This window comes from Solanum verrucosum, unplaced genomic scaffold (genome assembly GCF_900185275.1).
Source record: "Solanum verrucosum unplaced genomic scaffold, falcon-dt-bn FXZP01000277.1, whole genome shotgun sequence".
Lineage (NCBI taxonomy): Eukaryota > Viridiplantae > Streptophyta > Magnoliopsida > Solanales > Solanaceae > Solanum > Solanum verrucosum.
The window spans coordinates 1,083,987-1,102,792 of NW_026019945.1; the positions used below are offsets into that span (position 1 = coordinate 1,083,987).

The window sequence follows — 18,806 nt, forward strand, 5'->3', positions numbered from 1 at the left end:
ATTCTTCCAATGATAATTCGCACATCATATTATAAAAGAAAGACCCGTAAGTAGATTGGACTCCAAAGTGGCCATCTAGTCAGCTTAAGGTAACTTTTCTATGGTTAGTAAGATTTTTTTTTTTTTTATGGTACATCATTAAATCACCCAAATAATATTTACAGCACGTCTATGCAACGTTCAAATTCATATCATCTAATACTATAATTTTACCCCTATCCTAAATATAAAACTTTTCAACGAGAATATAAATTATTCAAACTTCAATATGTCACTCAAACTCAATAAAGTGTGTATCAAATACCGAATAAAATAAAATAAAATATAGGATCTGTATAATTATTCCATTGAAATAAAAAAAACTTTTTACGGCAGAGAATCTTTGCAGAGAGAGCATAAACCACTCCATTTCTCAGTCTTCTTTATCTCTCTTCTTCTCTACAAAAAGGCCCAAAATACTTCATCACTTCGAACTCTTCCGCCATGGAAATCCAAAAATTGCTTCTCAAATTCAAATTCCACATCTTAATTGCATCTACTTTTTCGATTTTCATCTTCGCTCTCATTTACCTCGCACCTCGATTTCTCGATGTTGTTAAGTATTTTTGGCCTCTGTTACTCTCTACTGCTCTCTTCCTAGTCGCCGTCGTTCTCTTTGGATGGATTTCTCCGCCGGTATCTGAGGTTTCCGGTGAGAAAACCGGTGAAGGTATTTTGGAATTCGTAGCGGGTCAACCCGAACAATTACAAACGCATCTACATGATTTACATGAACATGAAGGAGACGGAGAAGATGAAGAAGGTGAAAGTAGCAAAGTAGAGTGAAGTGAAATTAATCGTTATTTCTGCTCTTTTTACTTTTTTTTTTTTTTTTTAATTAGATACTTTTTTTTTCTATCTGTTTTTTTTTTCTTTTTAAATTTTTGTATATTTCCAGAATAATGTTAACTTGCATTATTGGCCTGCAGCTTACTTTTGGGACCCTTTCTTTTGATCATGAAGTCGGAATTTTACATTATTGAATTCTAAATTAATTTAGATGCCTATAAAATGTAGATCAAACTTATTCGGTTGGCCGAACACACTATCCCCCCCTACTTTACAAAAAACAAGGAAAAATAGGACGGAGAAGAGTATTGATTACAAAAAACAAGAAAAATAGGACAGAGAAGAGTATTGATCAATAATAATAATAATGTCTTCGATATAATTAAATAAATGAGATCTAAAAAGAATATGTAATATATTAATCAACTTTTAAATATCTTAATATTGAACTAGTTTGGGAACAAAACTCTGTTTTTACTACTTCACCACCTAAATAGAATACAATTATCAACATTATTATTAAATTGGCCACTTCCTGCACAACATTGGTAAACTCTCCTCTATGTACCATTATCCGTTTCAATTGATATGACACTAACTCTTTTTTTCCCTTCAATCCTATAACATTTAAATTCAAAATCAATGTTTCGACCCGAACTCTATACATAGCGAAAATTTAGTTGAGAATTGTTGACCTGAAACAATATTTTAATAAACACTTTTTTTTTTTACCTGAACAACCTTTTTATTGATCCTATGTAACAAATCACAATTTTTAGGGGAAAAATAAAAATAAAGATAAGGGAAAACAACAATATTAGCAATATGGTTGGATTCCTAGAGTGAATTACTGACCACCGACCATAACGTTTGGTCCTCTCGAAGACAATTAGTGGGTTCACCAAATTTGTCTTCATACTAGGCACCTAACGGTACTAATTTATCACTTGCTCTTTGCTAAGTTTTCAAGGAAAAAAAAATCATGGGTATATTATTTATATTTTGCACATCTACCCATTTCTGAACAAATTTAGATACATTTTTTTTTTTTAATAATCTAGTAATATTTTTGTCTATGCTAAGATTAGAATCCAAAATCTCATGGTTCCAACTCATTTATTAGTCACTATAATATGATTGAAGTTCTAACATTACCCCCCTAAAATTTAGGCATAAAATGTTGAACTTTAATAGTACATGCATAAACTTTAGATAAAAATAGTCATATAAAATTTATCTGAAACTAAACAATTTAGAAATGGTTCGAAATAGATAAAACCTATAAAAATTTATAAATGTAAGGCATAACTTGAATGATAACACCATCGTTTGGTAGGATGTATAAGAATAGAGATAACACCATCGTTCGGTAGGATGTATAAGAATAGAGCTGAATATAGTGTATTAATAATGTTTAAATTAATTATGCTAAAAATAACATGCACGGTATAGTTTCTAAAAAAAAATATTCGTTTACAAAGATAAAAATATAGTGAAAAGGATGTGAAAAAAGTTTTAAAGGGCAATTGTGCCTTTAATTATGCTAATGCATGTAATAAAAACTTTTGCATTACTAACACTATGTATTCTCATGTGTTAGTTATACATACTTTGATACCAAATAAAGTGGCATAACTAATGCAAACATTAATACATAGCTTGAAAAGTGTATCAAATAAAATACTAATAATACACAAAGTTAATGCATGCATTATTTTTTTAATACACTCTATCAACCGAGCCTAAGGGATTCCATTTAAAATGGGTTTGGGCCACAATCACACTTATTAGGATATGGACTATAGGTCCATAAATTAACCCTTGTTTAAAATTTCTATTGGCCATCATAATCTTTCAACCAATGCTTGTCGGACTAGGGTCCACAATGATACACTTTCGGCCTCCCTAAAATTCCCTATCACAATATAGTGAAGATTGATTGAGAATTTTGAGTGAAACGAATAATGGGATTTCACAAGTAACCAAACCAATTCCTATCATTTCACACCAAAATTGGTATATTTTCTGAGTGTTTGGAGTGGATGACCCATCAATACTTAATGAGATTATGGTAGGATAAATAAGATCCATTAACCCGAAATTAGAGGTTTTAAATTCATACACTAAGTGTCGTTTGGTAGTTGATATGAGTTATGCAGGTATAAGCAATATAGAGGGCAGTTATGAGGGAATCAATGTAATATTTTATGTAGATATTAGTTATTCAACCTTGTATCATCCATAAAATAATACATAAAAATTCTCCAAACTCATACATGTATTATTGTATATTTGTATTCAACACTATTCTTATACATCCTACCAAATGACCTCTAAGTGACAAGTGGTTGCTCAGTTGGACTGTCTACCTTCAACATTAAGGTTATAGGTTCGAGATTTCAAGTCACCAAGGGAGAGAAAAGTTGGGAAACTCCTAGGGAGGGGTAAATAAATAAATAAAAAGAATTCCAGCATTAAGAATGGAAAAAATTCTTGGTATAGAGAGTATCTTTCTTAAATGAGCCCAACCAGAATCTAGATTAGTCGAGTTAGTTTTGATGGTGAACAAAATGAGGAATGGTAACATCTGGAATTGGGTAGATTCTTTTGTTTGGGATTTCCAAAGTAAGCAAACCATTCCATATCATTTCACACGGGAAATGGTCAATTTTGAGTGTTCAAAGTAGATGGACAAACAAATGCTTATCCCAAAGAGATTGCAATAGGATAGATATCCATCACCTTTAATCACAAGTCTTGGATTTAAACACTAAGAATGAAAAAAATTCCTGGTAGAGAGAGTTTCCCTCTTAAATGGGCCCAAAGAGACACGAATCTGGATAAGTCATGTTGGTTTGAAAGGCTAGATGGTTAAAAGAAACACGGAATGTTTACATCTCGAGTTGGAAAACTCGGGATCAATAATTGTACTGTAGAACTCAGATACCTATCACATTCCTTGACAGGGGAAGAACCGAAGAAGTTTGCTAACTTTTTACAAACAAAAGTACAAGTAATTTACATGTTTACACAGGGAGTTGAGAAGACTACATGGAGATTCTGGGAAGTGTAAATTTCACCTAATACTAAACTGAGTGCGATTTACTGCATAACTTGTGTCAAAAACTCAAAAAAATATGAACGTTTTCTAATATGCTACTGATACACTAGAAGTTGCAAAAGGACTCATAGTCATATGTGGAAAAGGTTGCTTGATATAATAATATAGGTTTTAGAGCAATCACCTCCCGGTTCAAGATGATTGGGCGAGTGTCAGATCTGTGGTTGACAAAGTTCCAGACTGATCAATGTCAAGACTTTCAAATTCCTTCAATACAGCTGCGACGTCGTGTTGGTTGATCTTCCCCATCTCCTTAAGTTTATAGATAACAAATTCAGCAGCCCTTTGCAATTGACAAAAACAAAAGGAGACCAGAATTAGAGTTTGTAATATGCTTTGAGATTTACAATGAGAAAAAGAATAATACATGCTAGAATCAAAAGCTAAGACAGTGGTGTAATGACACTAACAAAAACAATATAGAGTCGATATTTAAATGGTTCCGTTAATTTGACATGTGTCGACAAGCATGAGTGCAGTTTACAACACCAACGTGAACAAGGTGAGAGTACAAAACTAGAGTAAATACTCGAATTAAGTGGATCAAGAAGGGTCTTTGCAATCTAATTATAGGTGCATGCTTTAAAGTTAAATGAACTTACCCTACAACCCCATCATCATCAAGATCAGCTTCCTCCAAATCCACATTTGTTGTCCTTCTTGAAAGAACCCATTTCACAATCTCCTTCTGTCTCTTTTCCGTGTTCCATTCAGCAACATAAAGGAAGAATCGACCCAAACAAAGAGTGCTTGTCAAAATCCAAAATATAGAAAAAATGCGCCCTGCTTTGGTTGAAAAGCTTTTGTCTCCATATCCTAATGTTGTGATGGTAGCACAGACACAATAAAAGGCGTCTACAGTATCAAACTTTTCAACTCTAGTCAAGACGACTGTCCCAATGATTATGAGCATTATAAGGAAGGCCGCTACCATGAAACACTTGTACCTTACTTTGTTTGTTTCAATCTCCTCTAAAATTTCACTCGGACCAACTCTACAACCCATATGCAGTGCTTTAATTAATAGTGTTTCTTGCTTCTCCACTAAGTAGTCTGCTGCTTTGCTTAGAACCAGTCCAACAAGTGCCATCCCAGAGAACACAAAGACACAGGCAAGCAGTTTAGTAGTTGCACTGTTAGGAACCAAATCACCATATCCAACCGTGGTCATTGTCACAACACAAAAGTAAAGGGAATCAAGTACGCCATCTATTTTCTTTCCCTTGATCTTGCTTCTAACAAAATAAAAGCAAATGGTACCAATACCCAAGTATATAATCAAGTAAACAATAACTTTCCTAATACTAGGGTGGAGTTTGTCCAAAATCAATTTAGAACGTAGAAGTGATTGGTCGTTCTTTATTTCATTAATTTCCACCGGAGCAATTTCGCCCACAGGAGTACTTTTAGATCGGCGAAATCTTTTTCTCCCAAGACCAACCGTATGATGGGTTTGATGCAGTTGATCCAACAAGGGCTGGGTTGTTCCCCTATTAGTCATCCAGGAAGCCTCGAGAAGTCCTGCAAGAAATTGTGGCTGCTTAAGAAAAGTCCTTTAATTTAGTAAATCATAATGATTTCCCTCAGCCAGAGAGACTAGTCTTCGAATACCAAAACACTAACAAAAACAGTTTTTCTTCATGATTATCATATGCAAATAGTACCTTGACTGTCAATTATTAGTTCTTATACTATGATACTTCTAGAACCTTAATGCGTGCCACATGCAATAGCACCAAGTAAAGAACTTTCTAGGATAAGTCCATCGCAGCCGGCTTAACAATCAATAGGAGTATTTTGACATGGGTTTATACTCATTGATGAATAGAGTTCCAGTTCAATGACGATAAATCTTTGGGTTGCTGTTACTGAGAGAATCCATTTAACCTAGCCGGCTAGCTCACATAAAAAGGCGCATGTTACCACTAATTTCTCATGATGATTGAGAAAGCTCTGGCCAGTAAGAACACAAGCATGGAACTTGATCAGTCTCTCTTAAAACTCATTGAGAGACAGAAAATCAGATGCATCCAGACACCTAAAGTTCGCACTGACGACAAAAAATTAGATATCTAATCCAAGCGGTCACTGTAAAGTTGGACTCATCCTGTTTTTAGCTGAGACATCCTAACACATTTCATTATGTTGTTAACTTGTCAAGTAACTAAAATCAAGCGTTTCTCTGGCAATATTAGTTTTCTTCTATGTGATGCTCGTGACGGAGTTTGTTTTCTTTATAACTCTCATCCCTTATACTATACTGTGTCAGTGACATACTAATCATATCTGTGAAATGATTAGTGGCCCTGCACTCCGAGAATCAAAAGGTCTAGTTTCCAATTCCAGAGTAAGAGAAATAGTAACATATATGTCCTTGATTGACAAACTTGTTCTGGCAATTACACCCAATAATTATGAACTGTAACGAATCTAAATATTTTTCTTCAGCATCTCTTAAAGTTAGTCAAATACTCTGCATGAGACTTAAACAGAAAACAATCTATAAAATCCTACAGTCACAGGCTCACAGACAATCAGTTTCCTGAAAAATACATTATTCTACTAAGTGATAGCATTTTAACTGGTTTGGTAAAGATCTAAACATCCCACACATACATCCTTCCTTTATCTGGCAACTTAAGTAAAGGATTTTTAACTGAAACCAAGAAGATACAAATGTTCTCACAAATTCACCTATGCTTGGTATAATGGAATGTAACACGCATCGAATGAGAAACAACTACATCTCACAACCTATGCTAATAGAAGGTAGCAAGTACCTCGTAGAATTAACCAAGGTGTGTGCAAGCTGGCCTATACACTACGGTTATCACAAAAGGAAAAAAGAGACATAAAAGAAAGATAAAGTAGTTTTTCTCAGCAAAATTACTAATCCAGCCAAACCAAATTGCTAAATGAATAACAAAATTCAAACACTGGTGACTAGAGGTTGAATAGACTAACTTACCAAACAGAACACAAATTCACTCTTAACTCCCCATCTCTACCACTATATCTCAACAACAACAATATACCCAGTCTAGTCCCACAAAGTTGGGTCTAAGGAGAGTAGATACACAGATCTTATCCTTACCTCGTAAGTCGTAGGTATCACTGTTTTCGATAGACCATCAGCTCAACGAAAAACAGTCCAAAGCAGTTAAGAAAAGGAATAAACGAAAGTGAAAGCATAACAAAACATTCTGAACAATAACTACAGAACAACAAACAATAAATAGTAATAGAAATCGAAGTACAAGAAACTACCAGAAATACTGACGGCTATATCTCAAATTCCCTCAATTTTTTTTGTTTGTATGAATTCTGTCATAGCTAAATTTTAACTAACAGACTCGCGTTAAACTGGAAATAACACCTTACGAGTTATGATACACATAACCTCACAACAACACATGAGCAGAATTTCCCAGCTGATTCACTAAAATCGCAATTTAATAGCTTCTTAGAAAAATTCAGCGAGCATGCATTCATAGCTTTACCTTCAAAGAAGGAGCAAGTTCACAAAAATAAATGAAATAGTAATCAGAATTATCATAAAAAATCAAATGTTTGATCCTTACCTAAACCTGATTTCTGTAAGGAAATTGCTGGAAAGAGCTCCAATCTTCTTTGACACCAATTGGAGCTTTAACTTGCAGGCGTCCCCTTCTTCAGTTTCTTCCGATCAATTGCGATCACGTTCATCTTCTTCACTCCCTTTATAAGAGCTGTCGTCTTTTTTTTTTTTTTTTTTTTTTTACCGTGGTTTCCGGGCATCGCTTTGCGAACCCGACTAGCTATACCCACCGGGTCCCGCTGTTTCAAGGCGGGTCCACCACGGTTAGTTCCACGGGGCCCTGGAGACACGGCCGGTTTGTAATGCCTCCAGTGGCCCTGCTGGGGCTCGAACCGGCGACCTGAAGGACTTTGTCCCAGGCCTTTACCAGCTGAGCTACCCCTCAGGGTTATAAGAGCTGTCGTCATTTGGCTTTTCCCTCGTTCTTTTTTTTTTTTCATTCGGTGAGGAGAAAATTAAAGTTTTACCGAAATTTTTATGGGCCAAACACTATTTTTAAATAAAGTGAAATAATATTTCGAAAAAATAATAAATACTCCATAAGTATTATTTACTTTTCTGAAATAATATTTATAGACAAACAAAATATATTTTCTGAAAAATATTTGATTTTCTTATTTAATTTTTAGTGTTTGGTTAGTAATAAGAAAATATTGTCTCCATAAGTATTATTATATATAATCTATTCAAATACTATAACACCACCCTTGAACCCCCCAACCTTTAAAATGAACCTTGACCCCACCTTTAACACGGACCAAGACCCCTATCTCAACACATATCTTGACCACGATTTAGGTCCCAACCCCTAACCTTGATATCGCCCTCGATTTATAACTTAACCCAGACTCGACTCCAGCCAAAATAAGGTCCAACGGTGACTTGGGACCTAATCTCAACCCTTATCTTAAACAGAGATCGAAGATCCAATCCCAACCCAGGACTGGACCTTGATCTCGAGTCAGGGTCGGGTCTCGAATTGAGGTTAGGGTCCAGTCTTGGATCAAAATTGGAGCGAGTCTTGGATCGAAATTGGGGCAGGTCTCAGATCGAAATTGGGCATGAGAGTCATGAAGTTAGATCCCAAGTCAAGGTCAAAAGTTGGGGCTCAGGGTTGAGGTTGAGGTTAAGGTTGGGAGTCAGGTATTGAGTGAGGGTCGGGATTGAAAGTCGGTTCCAAATGGGGTAAGTGGTGAGGTTGAAAGTTAGTAGCGCAAAATATTTCTTTTACTTGTGCGTAGAAAAATTATCTTTTCTTGAAAAAATATTTTTTTAAACATTTAAGCCAATTAAAAATATCAAAAAATTGAAAAATATTTTATAGAAAATGTTAACCTTGGTGCCAAACACACCTGCGCGCGCAGAACTTCACAGTTATAAAGCTCGGATTTACCAATTTTCAAACAACGTGAACCTGCACAGGGAAGAGAAAATGGAGGGAAAGCGTTCAAACACTCAGCCACTAACACTCATAAGGAAAATCAAAGGTAGATAGCGCTTCCATTAAACTTCAATTGTTTTCTGAAAATTCATTGCGATTCTCGCGTTCAATACATATATACTTTGATTTTGTTTTGCAGGATTTACTCGTTCCATTGTTGAGGATCTCGCTCGAGGTAGGGCACCGTTGATCTACATCGATCGGTTCAGAAATTACTGTACTAACACTTCTGGAAATTGGTAAGAAGCAGCGGTAGCTTGAATATATGAAATTATCAATCATAGTTGAGCTTAGTGGATTGGTTTTTGCTGCTGTTTGAAATTTCATTGCAATTAGTGTTTTGGAATAATACGAAAACTAACACTGGATTAAACTGTCGATTTTCTATAAATAATAAATGAAACTACACTGATCGGTTCAGAATTTACTGTACTGAGCGAAGTGTTTCCCATTATCTGTTCCATTCTGCTAATTGGAAGATCTGGTTGAAAACAGTGAATGTGTGTTGCAGTTTGAAATTTCATTGCAATTAGTGTTTTAAAATTCCAACTCGAAAACTAATACTGAATTAAACTGTTGATTTCCTATGAATTAATAAAACACTACCTCGATTGGTTCAGAAATTTCTCTACTGACACTTTCGGAAATTAGTAAGACGCCTATGTGTGTGAGGATTTTATTTGGTAGCTTGAGTATATGATTATCAATTCAAGTTAAGCTTAGAAATGTTTTTTTTTTCTTTTCCTTCTTTTCGAAGATCTAGTTGAAAACAATGAATGTGCTGCAGTCTGAAATGTCATTGCAATCAGTATTTTAGAATTCTAACACGAAAAATTACACTGAATTACTGTTGATTTCCTATCAATAAACACAATGATGTTTTGTTCCTTTTTATATTACAAGGCCTCCAAAGAGATTATCCTTGACGTAATTGAACTGAAAATTGCAACTGATGAAGATTCACATAGGTTTAAAACGGTGCTTTAAGAATGTTGCTAGCACTGGGCTTGGTAGATTATTCTGTGGAATTCCAGATGGTATGCTCCTGCTCCCCCTCAACACAACCCCTTCCAAAAAGTAAAATGTAGAGAAGAAACGAATGGCTATTTTAAGTGCCCTGCTCAGAAGAAGAATGAGCACAGTCTATACTGAGAGATTTGTTCATAGAAGCCATTGCCTATACTGAGACACTAATAAGTACTAGTGGTAATTGTTATGTTGAACGGAGTTATAAAAACAATGAAATTTACTGAAGTTGGAGTTTGAATGGCTAATAAAGACCATCCAAATGTCGTGGTAGTATTAATGGTCTTTGTTTAATTTATGTAGCTCTTGCAGCTCTGGTTTGTCGACTGGCAAGGAAGCTATATCCCTGAAGAGGGAATGCCATGCACGTAGGCTTGGTGAGTCTAGGGAGAGTAAATAATACTTGCATATTTTATCTGCTGATCTTCATCACATAGTTGGACAAGAAATGATATGATAGTGAAGAGGGTAGGAATGATAATTAAATGTTGCAATCCTCCCTGAAAAGTGACAAAATTACCAGGAGAACTATTTCCCCGTTAAGTTGACTTTTCTGTTCTTCTGTTTTCCTATATGAGCCTCCCTTTCCTTGAAGTTACACAGGATGCACCATGGGGGGAAGGTGGAGTGGGGTGGGGTAGTACAAGGTTTCTCTCTCAGTTTCCTTTTCTGTTTGGTCAAACCAACTTGAAGGCCTTTTTTGCTCTCCAATCTGCTTAACATCATAGAACCTTGCTGGGTTACTTCCTCTCTATGTTTTTGTTTCAGATGTTTTGTTGAGAGTTCTTGTGATAGTTCAACAACTTCTGCAAGAAAACAGGCATGGATCAAAAAGAGACATATATTACATGCATCCTACTGTTTTTAAAGGTAAATCTGGATCGACCTCTGGTGTTCCAACGAATCCTCTTTTCAGAAGAAAAATTTGGACGAATGCTAGGTGTTCCAGTGTAGTTACTTCCCTGTTAATTTCATAGGAAATGGTTGGACATTATGTACTCTAGAATCAGTTTTGAATTATTCTTGTGATTGGTTATGAAGTTTTTCTTCCATGGAAAATGCTTATGTGCTGTTGTATAGTTCAGCTTACTCAGTTGCTAGAAATGTGCCATGATTTAGATCTCTAACGCAAAATGTATATATTCAGAAGGCTTCTTCCTCCTTATATGCTCATCACTCTCTTTTGCACTCTATAATGCAGAACAATCTGTTGTTGATCGGGCAATTAATGACATCTGCATCCTCTTGCAATGCAGTCGGCATAACCTTAATGTGGTATGTCAATCTACTTTCCTCTCTGTATCAAAATAGACTCATTTTAGATGTATATCCACATGTCGTTCACTGTTAAGTTGGGAACCTTTTAACAGAGCGGGTTCACAGTCTCTTCTATTTTATTTAGTTACATGTTCATTTTTTACAGTGGAGGATTCAATTAGGGTTCAGAATATTGATTGATATTAGAAACGGTCATTCTGCTTTACTTATACTGTTATACATGCTTTTGACATGCAAAACGGTAGATCACAAGTATCTGACCCTGCCTTCGCCATACCATGAGGAGTGGGTAGGGGTTTGCTAGTATATTTGATTAGAGGGATGTGAATATTGTTCTTGTATAGAACTTGAATATCGACTTCAGAGAATGTAAAGGATATTGCTAGACTAGGGTATACCCATCATTCAAATGATTATTTTATTCTCTTTTATTGCTAATCTTGTAGGAAACTTGACCTTTTCTATTCTTTTGATGCTTGCCTTCTACAGGTGTCTGTTGGAAATGGGTGCGTGCCTCTATACAGTTTATATTGCCTTGCAGGAGTGTGCTTCTAGACATGTACATTTTGGGTTCATTATATGCAATGTTCTTTCTCATACTTGACATAATATTTGCAATCTTTTCTTCTTGAAAATTTCAAATGTTTCTTCTTCAGTTGATTATGCTTATACCTCTTGCATTTGTCTCAATGTCGCTTCGTATATGTCTAAATTCCTCTTTGGGGAGCAAAGTACTTCATGATTGAGAGATTTGATATCGTCCATCATGTTACATTAAACTTTTGTACTTTGAGCAAGGTAAAATTTCATTATAACCCGGAGAAAGCATGTCATTCTCTAAGGAGTATTACTGCATCATCATTTTTGGCCTACTTTTGAAGATATCGGTAGCATATGTAGATCTAGTTTAAACTGCTCACCAATGAAGTTCCCAATAAATGTACTGCTGTTGCATTTTCCTCATGACAGTTTTTTCCGTTCCTTTAGATCGATATATAGTTGGTTCTCTCCTTTGTTTATATTGTAATAGTTCCTTGCAATTCTTGGTCATAAAATTCTTCTTCCAACTATTTATGGTCTAGATTGGTGATGGGGTGGCTGCGGTATGTGGAATCTGGGAGGAAAATTAACTGCATTGGCAATCCTCACACTGTAAGAATGATAGTTATAAGCTAAGAATCCTAAGATGGGTTTCTGTAGTTGTGTAACAATCTAATTATGATGGTTCCTGCAGGCATACCCGATTCCGGTCCTTGTTGAAGAGGTTGATGGTATCCTTATGAGTCTAAGCGTTTGAATTGTGAATTTAACATGGTTAAACATGAACATGAGTTTGCGGACTCCATACATGTGCAAGTTCAGTTATGGCTAAACATAAAGTTAAATGGACACTTTGTTATTGAATACATCCTGTAATTTGACTTTATGGTTTGCTTTCTCAGACTATGGCTGTAGTTGTTACTCCCTTAATGCTTGAATAAGATATTATTAGTGTTGCTCAATACGTTTTAGTTGTGGAAAAGGAATCAGGTAAAACTATTTATAAGCATATCAAGCCTATAACAGTCGTGAAAAGGTATTCCTAGTTCATAAATAAGGCCACTATTTATTGTTCATCATGCAGTTTTCCAGCGACTAGCAAATGATCAGTTTTGCAAGAGGAACCGTTGCATTGTGATAACAGTACGCATCTTTTGTTTTCTGAGAATTTCCACACATACTTGGCTCCATAATTTCTTTTTAACAGGGAAGGGGTTATCCTGATGTTCCCACAAGGAGGTTAGACCCATGTTGCTCACCTTGTCAAACTTCAGATGCATTCTACTTCAATTAATCATATTTCTGTCTTTTCATGTTGCTTGCCTGTGGTAGGTTTCTGCGTCTCCTCATTGACAAGCTGCATTTGCCTGTGTACGGCCTGGTAGATTGTGATCCATATGGCTTTGACATCTTAACTACATACAAATTCGGTTCTTTGGTAAGGATAATTCAGTGTGTTGTTATTATGATGTGAACAAGTTGCTAACATTCCTCCTTTTCACTGTAACAGTCTATGCTTCTATTGTTAGTTAGTCGAAACTTATGTTCACATTTCTAAAAGAAAAGTCATACATTCATCATCATTTTCCTATCACAAGCTATCAAGCATTGAACGCGAGACACTTTAAGTTGAAGTGTATAGAGTAGTTAGATTAGATGGATTGATAGAATGATGTGTTCTTCGGTAACACATATCTTTCTATGATTTTTGAAGCAAATGGCTTATGACGCAACCTTTCTACGAGTCTCTGAGATACAATGGCTTGGAGTATTTGTCCAGGATTGTGACAATTATAGCATTCCACAGCAATGTCTCCTGCCTTTAACTACTGAAGGTAACATTCACACAATCATGTCTCGTTTCATTATAGCTTTTTCTCAAAACAGCTCGTCACAAATGACTGGTTGTGCAATCTAGTCAGATAAGAGGAAAGTCGAAGCAATGTTACCGAGATGTTATTTGCAAAGAGAAGTACCACAATGGAGGTAGAATTTCATACTACTAACTAATGTTAATAGCAAGACTTCGGGTTCTGAAAAATATTCATACGACTCTTCTCCACGTCCTAAGGTTTGAACTGGAGCTGCTGTTGCACAAAGGAGTTAAGTTTGAGATTGAAGCATTGTCTGTGCATTCACTCACTTTCTTGTCCCATGAGTATCTACCATCAAAGATCCACAATGGAGGGTATATCTGAATCTTTTCTATCTTTGTTTGGTTCTTTAGCACGAGAAGTTCAAAGTATTTTTCATGTGCTCACGTAATTATCATTTGAAAGAACAACCTAACTAGTCACTTATGTCAAATTCATCATGTTCCGCCATTTTGGCAATTAAGTTTTTCACGACAACGGTCGTGGATATCGAGCTACAAATGTGCAGTGACATTAAGCAGATTGAAATTGGTCACTGTATCTCGTCTTAAATGATACATCAGAATAGATTGAAGACCCCAAAAAGCCTAATTCTTCAAATTATTTGTGATGTAAGTTGAAATTTTCGCGTTTAACTTGTTATGGCACTATATTGGTTGTTGTTTTGCCCAGGAAAGTAGAATCATGATGAAGTAGACAATAAGAAATACGGACTTTTAAAAAGGATTCAAGTTATATATATTGGTATAGTGATATCATGTTTGTGAATCGTTTTACCAAGTTACTGATTATTATTTATCACAGGATTTACATGTAAATATTTTATTAATCATTTGATTGTATGCATTTTTTTACACGAAGAGATTATGCACGTAGTAATTGGCTAAGATGCAAGAACCTAGTAGTTTGAGATTGAACAATGATTATATTTCTTCTTCATGCAAAAAAAAAAAAAAACCAACACATAGATACTCAAACTCATTTATGAACTATGATAACAGACCGAACTTGTCTAATGCAAAGTTACTTTTTACCTATACGATTGAATTGCTAAAGTAATTTATTTTTATTACAATTTACAAACCAAAATTAGATATCACTTTGAAAAATATTTAATTGTTTTGATCTAATTTTATTAAACTTCCTCAACCTAGGTTGATTCAACTTTCGGAATGAATTAATTTTGTTGCAATCATTATATTGCTTAAATAATGACGTCATTCACCAAAGAATATTTGGACAATTAATGTGCAAATTATGGATCAAGCTTGACACCAATACAACTTGTGATAAAGGATTAATTAAATTAAAAGAAAATAAAGACCAAGCAGAATAGATTCAGATTATTCTACTGAAAATCTTAAAAGTAATAACAATAAAAATATAGAATAATAATAATAAATATCTCCGTGACATAAATAATAAGTACAAAATCTTGGTAAAGATTTGATTTATAAATTACTTAAACCTGACAAAAATAAAAACCAAATGCAGAGAATTTAGTACTTGGTTACCATTAAATGAAAATGGTAATAAAATCTTTGATATAATTATCTGATTTTCTTTCTCCTTTTAATCAATGAGGGAGTATCTTCATAAACAAACAATAATTCAAGCTCTACTTACATTGCACTCGTTAATTTGTCCTCCATTTTTTTGCTCATCAACTTTAGTAGCTCTTTCATTTGATTCAATGGAACCCTTTGCTGAATTGGTATGATTCACTTCATCAAAAAAATCATAATTTTCTCCTTTAGTTAGTTAAAAGTTGTAATTTTTCGTTTATCAATTATGTCTGTTTTTAGGGCTGTATTTTGAAAGTGGACGTTCATTGTGATGCATGCAAGATGAAGATGGTGGACGTTTTGAGTTCTATATGCGGTAATATGTTCTATATGCTTTTATTTCTTAGTAGAACTTGTTTTTTTTCTTTTTAATAATCGTAGTGTATGAGCCTGTTTGTTTGTACCTCGGCTAATTCCACCTCTACTTGCTGGATAACTTGTCTGCCAAAAGTTGGACAGATAAGAAGAAATCACCTAGTTTATGAAATTTAAACACACATGGTTTATGGCTCTTTGAAGTTGAAGAAATATGGAAGTAAAATATAATTAAGCGCTCTTTCTTCTGTTCACTTTGTCCCTTTTTATGCAAATCTGAATATGTGAATCCTAGGGAGCCAAAAATTCTAGTGATAATAGGATTAAAAAGATGCAAAGAATATAACTCATAGAGCAATTTTTAGGTCACCTTTACCACTAAACTAAAACCTTCACTTTTGTTTAGACAACCTTTTTAAAATTTTCTGGTGCAATGAGGGGTTATGGAAGGGTACGGGAAAGGGGATAGCAAGAATTGAACCTACATATATTGTGTTGAAGACTCCTGCTTTCGCGCACATGGACTAATTCCATGTGATATCTATTACTTTATCCACCAAAGCTAGGATAGATGGGAAGAATCACCTAGTGTTTTTTGTCTCCTGATATCTCATGGTTCTCAACCACTAGGTCACAAGTGAAATTTTTACCCTTTTGTATACTGTAATTCTCTAACAAAGATGATCAAATCCTCTTCAAAACATGTAGCTCCGTCCATGAACTCACGATAAGGGACTTAAAGAAGAGAAGACAACTATGGTTTATTTGTTTTTAACACATTTTTATTTATTTTATAGGTGTTTATTCTGTAACAATAGACTCTGAAGATGGGACGGCCAAGATTTCTGGTGAAGTTGATCCGAACCTCCTCTTGAGGGCGTTGTCAAGATCAGGCCTTGGCAACCATGCAGAGGTGAAATGGGTGAGACTTAAGCACCCAATGTTGAGTAATAGTCATATGACTGATGGATATGGTTCCTATAATCATGGATATGGCTCTTATAATCATGGATATGGCTCTCATAATCATGGATCTGGTTCTTATAATCATGGCTATGGTTATAACAGTTATGGCCACGGTCATGGTCATGGTCATGGCTATAGTTCTATTGGTGGTCCTTTTATGCAAAGAAGGTCGTTGCCCGAATATAACTATGGCTATGAGGGACACCACAATTACCAATATCCTTTTAGGGGGACTGCACAAGACTCCTATGCCACCAACTATTACTCCGGTGCTCTACCATCGCCTAGGTATGTTCCAACATATGAAGATGACAACTTCAACTGTAGCAACATAATGTCATTGTTCATAGTACTTATTGTGTATTGCTTCTTTTTGTAAAGATTTGCTTGTTTATGTTAGATTCTGTTGTTGTACATAGAATTTACGCCTTTTGTTTTGTTTGCATAAAGGGGTTAGGACAATGTTGATTTTGAGACTTAACTTCATACTATTTCCAAGTATTGTTTGCCTATTATACAGTATGTATACATATTATATTTTGGTAAAATATACGCGGACATATATAAAAGGAAACTCCTTTTGCTGGTGTCGGAGGGCATTCCTTACTAAAGGGTGTCTCCGCCTTTGAACAGAACATGTTTACTTAATCTTATTGAGCATCCATTGCCCCTCTGCTTCGTAGACTTCTTTTCTGACCTACTCATGTATTTTCTTTCCTGAATTTGGTTGAGTTTTTCTTGATTTCTTATAAATCTTGTCATTGTAGGGCGTACAACAGCTATTATATGTAGAGAACCGGAGAGATTTTAATGGCTCGTTGGCTTTCACCGTGACAATAAGAAGTTGTTTGCGTGAATTTTTCTTCTTAATTTTGTTTACAAAACGAACATTATATATTTATAGGGTAGTTATTATTGAATATGTTTTCTTTTTGTTCAAAGTTAAACAGCTTTCATCTGCACTCAAGTAAATTTACTTGTTGGATTTTCATCAAGGTAGCTGATGCTTTACTTTGGTAAGTATATTTGTTGCTGCTGAAGTACTATGCCTTTTATTTTCCAATATTTGAAATGAACAAGCAGCCTTGCAATTTCATTTCTTGCTTCATAGTCCTTTAACAATGTTGCTTGGACTCTTCAAAAGTTGTTGCACTTGTGTCTGATCCTCCAAAAAATGCACTACTTTTGAAGGATTAGACATGCACCGATCGACATTTTTGAAGAGACCAAACAACATAATTTTTTCCTTGGGAAAGAGCTAGACCACAAGGGTCTACTGTACATAGCTTTACCTTTTGCAAGAGGCTGTATCCACAACTTGAACCCTGGTCACATGATGCTCTATTAGTGCGCTTAAAATTATAGTTTTTTGTTTGTGCTTCCTCTACTAGATTGATCATTTGCATCTTTAATGATTGATTTTTTCATGTAATGATATACATTCTTCCTGTCTAGACAATTTGATTGCAACAAAATGTCATTCTCAACCTATTTGGCAAAACAAAATAATTGCTTCTTTGTTTGATGTGTATAATTGTTGTGTGCGTGTATGCTCTTTGATTGCTCTTTACTGTTTCATCTTGTTCATGCTATTATTTGCCTAAGATTTTAGCATGATAAGTGTTACATCAACACACATAGAAAGAAATATATGTACAGAAGCATATAGACACAATTGACGAAGTAGTGCTACTTCTGTTTCAATTTATGTGGCACCTGTCGTATTTCAAGATTCAAACAAGTTTATTTTGATTGTAAAGTTTTCAAATATCTTTCAAATATTTTGAATTGACACTTATTGTGACTTATAATACTTTTTACTTAGTTTACAATTATATAAATTTCATTTCAAAACAAAATTAAAGATTCCATTAGCAAATCCCTGGTAACTTAAACTATTTAACTCTCGAAAAAACAAAAAGTGTCACATAAATTGAGACAGAGACATGAGAGAGAAATAGAACATGGTATGAATATCAAAATCACCCATTACTCCATCTATCCTAATTTATACGACATACTTTTCCTTTTAGTCAGTCTAAAAAAGAATGACACATTTTTATATCAAGTAACAATTTAAACTTTTAAATACTCATAATCATACAAATATCTATCACAATATCACTTATTTTAAACCACAAGTTTCAAAATTCTCCTTTTTCTTCTTAAATTCCGTGTCGAGTCAAACTAATTCACAAGACGGAGGAAATATTAATTAAAAATAAAAGTATTGCTATATTGACCTTGTTATTTCCCAGACGTGCTTTCAACTTCA

The 18,806-nt window shown here is 34.7% G+C and overlaps 3 protein-coding genes across 3 annotated transcripts; 2 read left to right on the plus strand and 1 right to left on the minus strand.

Moving 5' to 3' along the window:
- The first annotated feature begins 415 nt into the window (after positions 1–415).
- LOC125839471 (uncharacterized) lies at positions 416–992 on the plus strand. Its single transcript, XM_049518447.1, has one exon. It carries the CDS (start codon positions 484–486, stop codon positions 823–825), a length of 342 nt encoding a protein of 113 aa, XP_049374404.1. The 5' UTR covers positions 416–483; the 3' UTR covers positions 826–992.
- A 1,640-nt stretch (positions 993–2,632) lies between these two features.
- LOC125839442 (two-pore potassium channel 1-like) lies at positions 2,633–5,465 on the minus strand. Its single transcript, XM_049518419.1, has 3 exons — positions 4,552–5,465; positions 4,074–4,232; positions 2,633–2,743 (listed from the first exon to the last, which is right to left on the minus strand). Exons 1-2 carry the CDS (start codon positions 5,448–5,450, stop codon positions 4,082–4,084), a joined length of 1,050 nt encoding a protein of 349 aa, XP_049374376.1. The 5' UTR covers positions 5,451–5,465; the 3' UTR covers positions 2,633–2,743; positions 4,074–4,081.
- Positions 5,466–8,884: 3,419 nt separating this feature from the next.
- LOC125839434 (meiotic recombination protein SPO11-1) lies at positions 8,885–17,405 on the plus strand. Its single transcript, XM_049518411.1, has 18 exons — positions 8,885–9,013; positions 9,107–9,206; positions 10,297–10,370; positions 10,762–10,863; positions 11,195–11,268; positions 11,761–11,777; positions 12,354–12,423; positions 12,506–12,542; positions 12,754–12,801; positions 12,896–12,954; positions 13,019–13,050; positions 13,144–13,249; positions 13,526–13,646; positions 13,734–13,797; positions 13,883–13,999; positions 15,491–15,566; positions 16,363–16,819; positions 17,299–17,405. Exons 1-16 carry the CDS (start codon positions 8,959–8,961, stop codon positions 15,501–15,503), a joined length of 1,089 nt encoding a protein of 362 aa, XP_049374368.1. The 5' UTR covers positions 8,885–8,958; the 3' UTR covers positions 15,504–15,566; positions 16,363–16,819; positions 17,299–17,405.
- Positions 17,406–18,806: the final 1,401 nt, after the last annotated feature.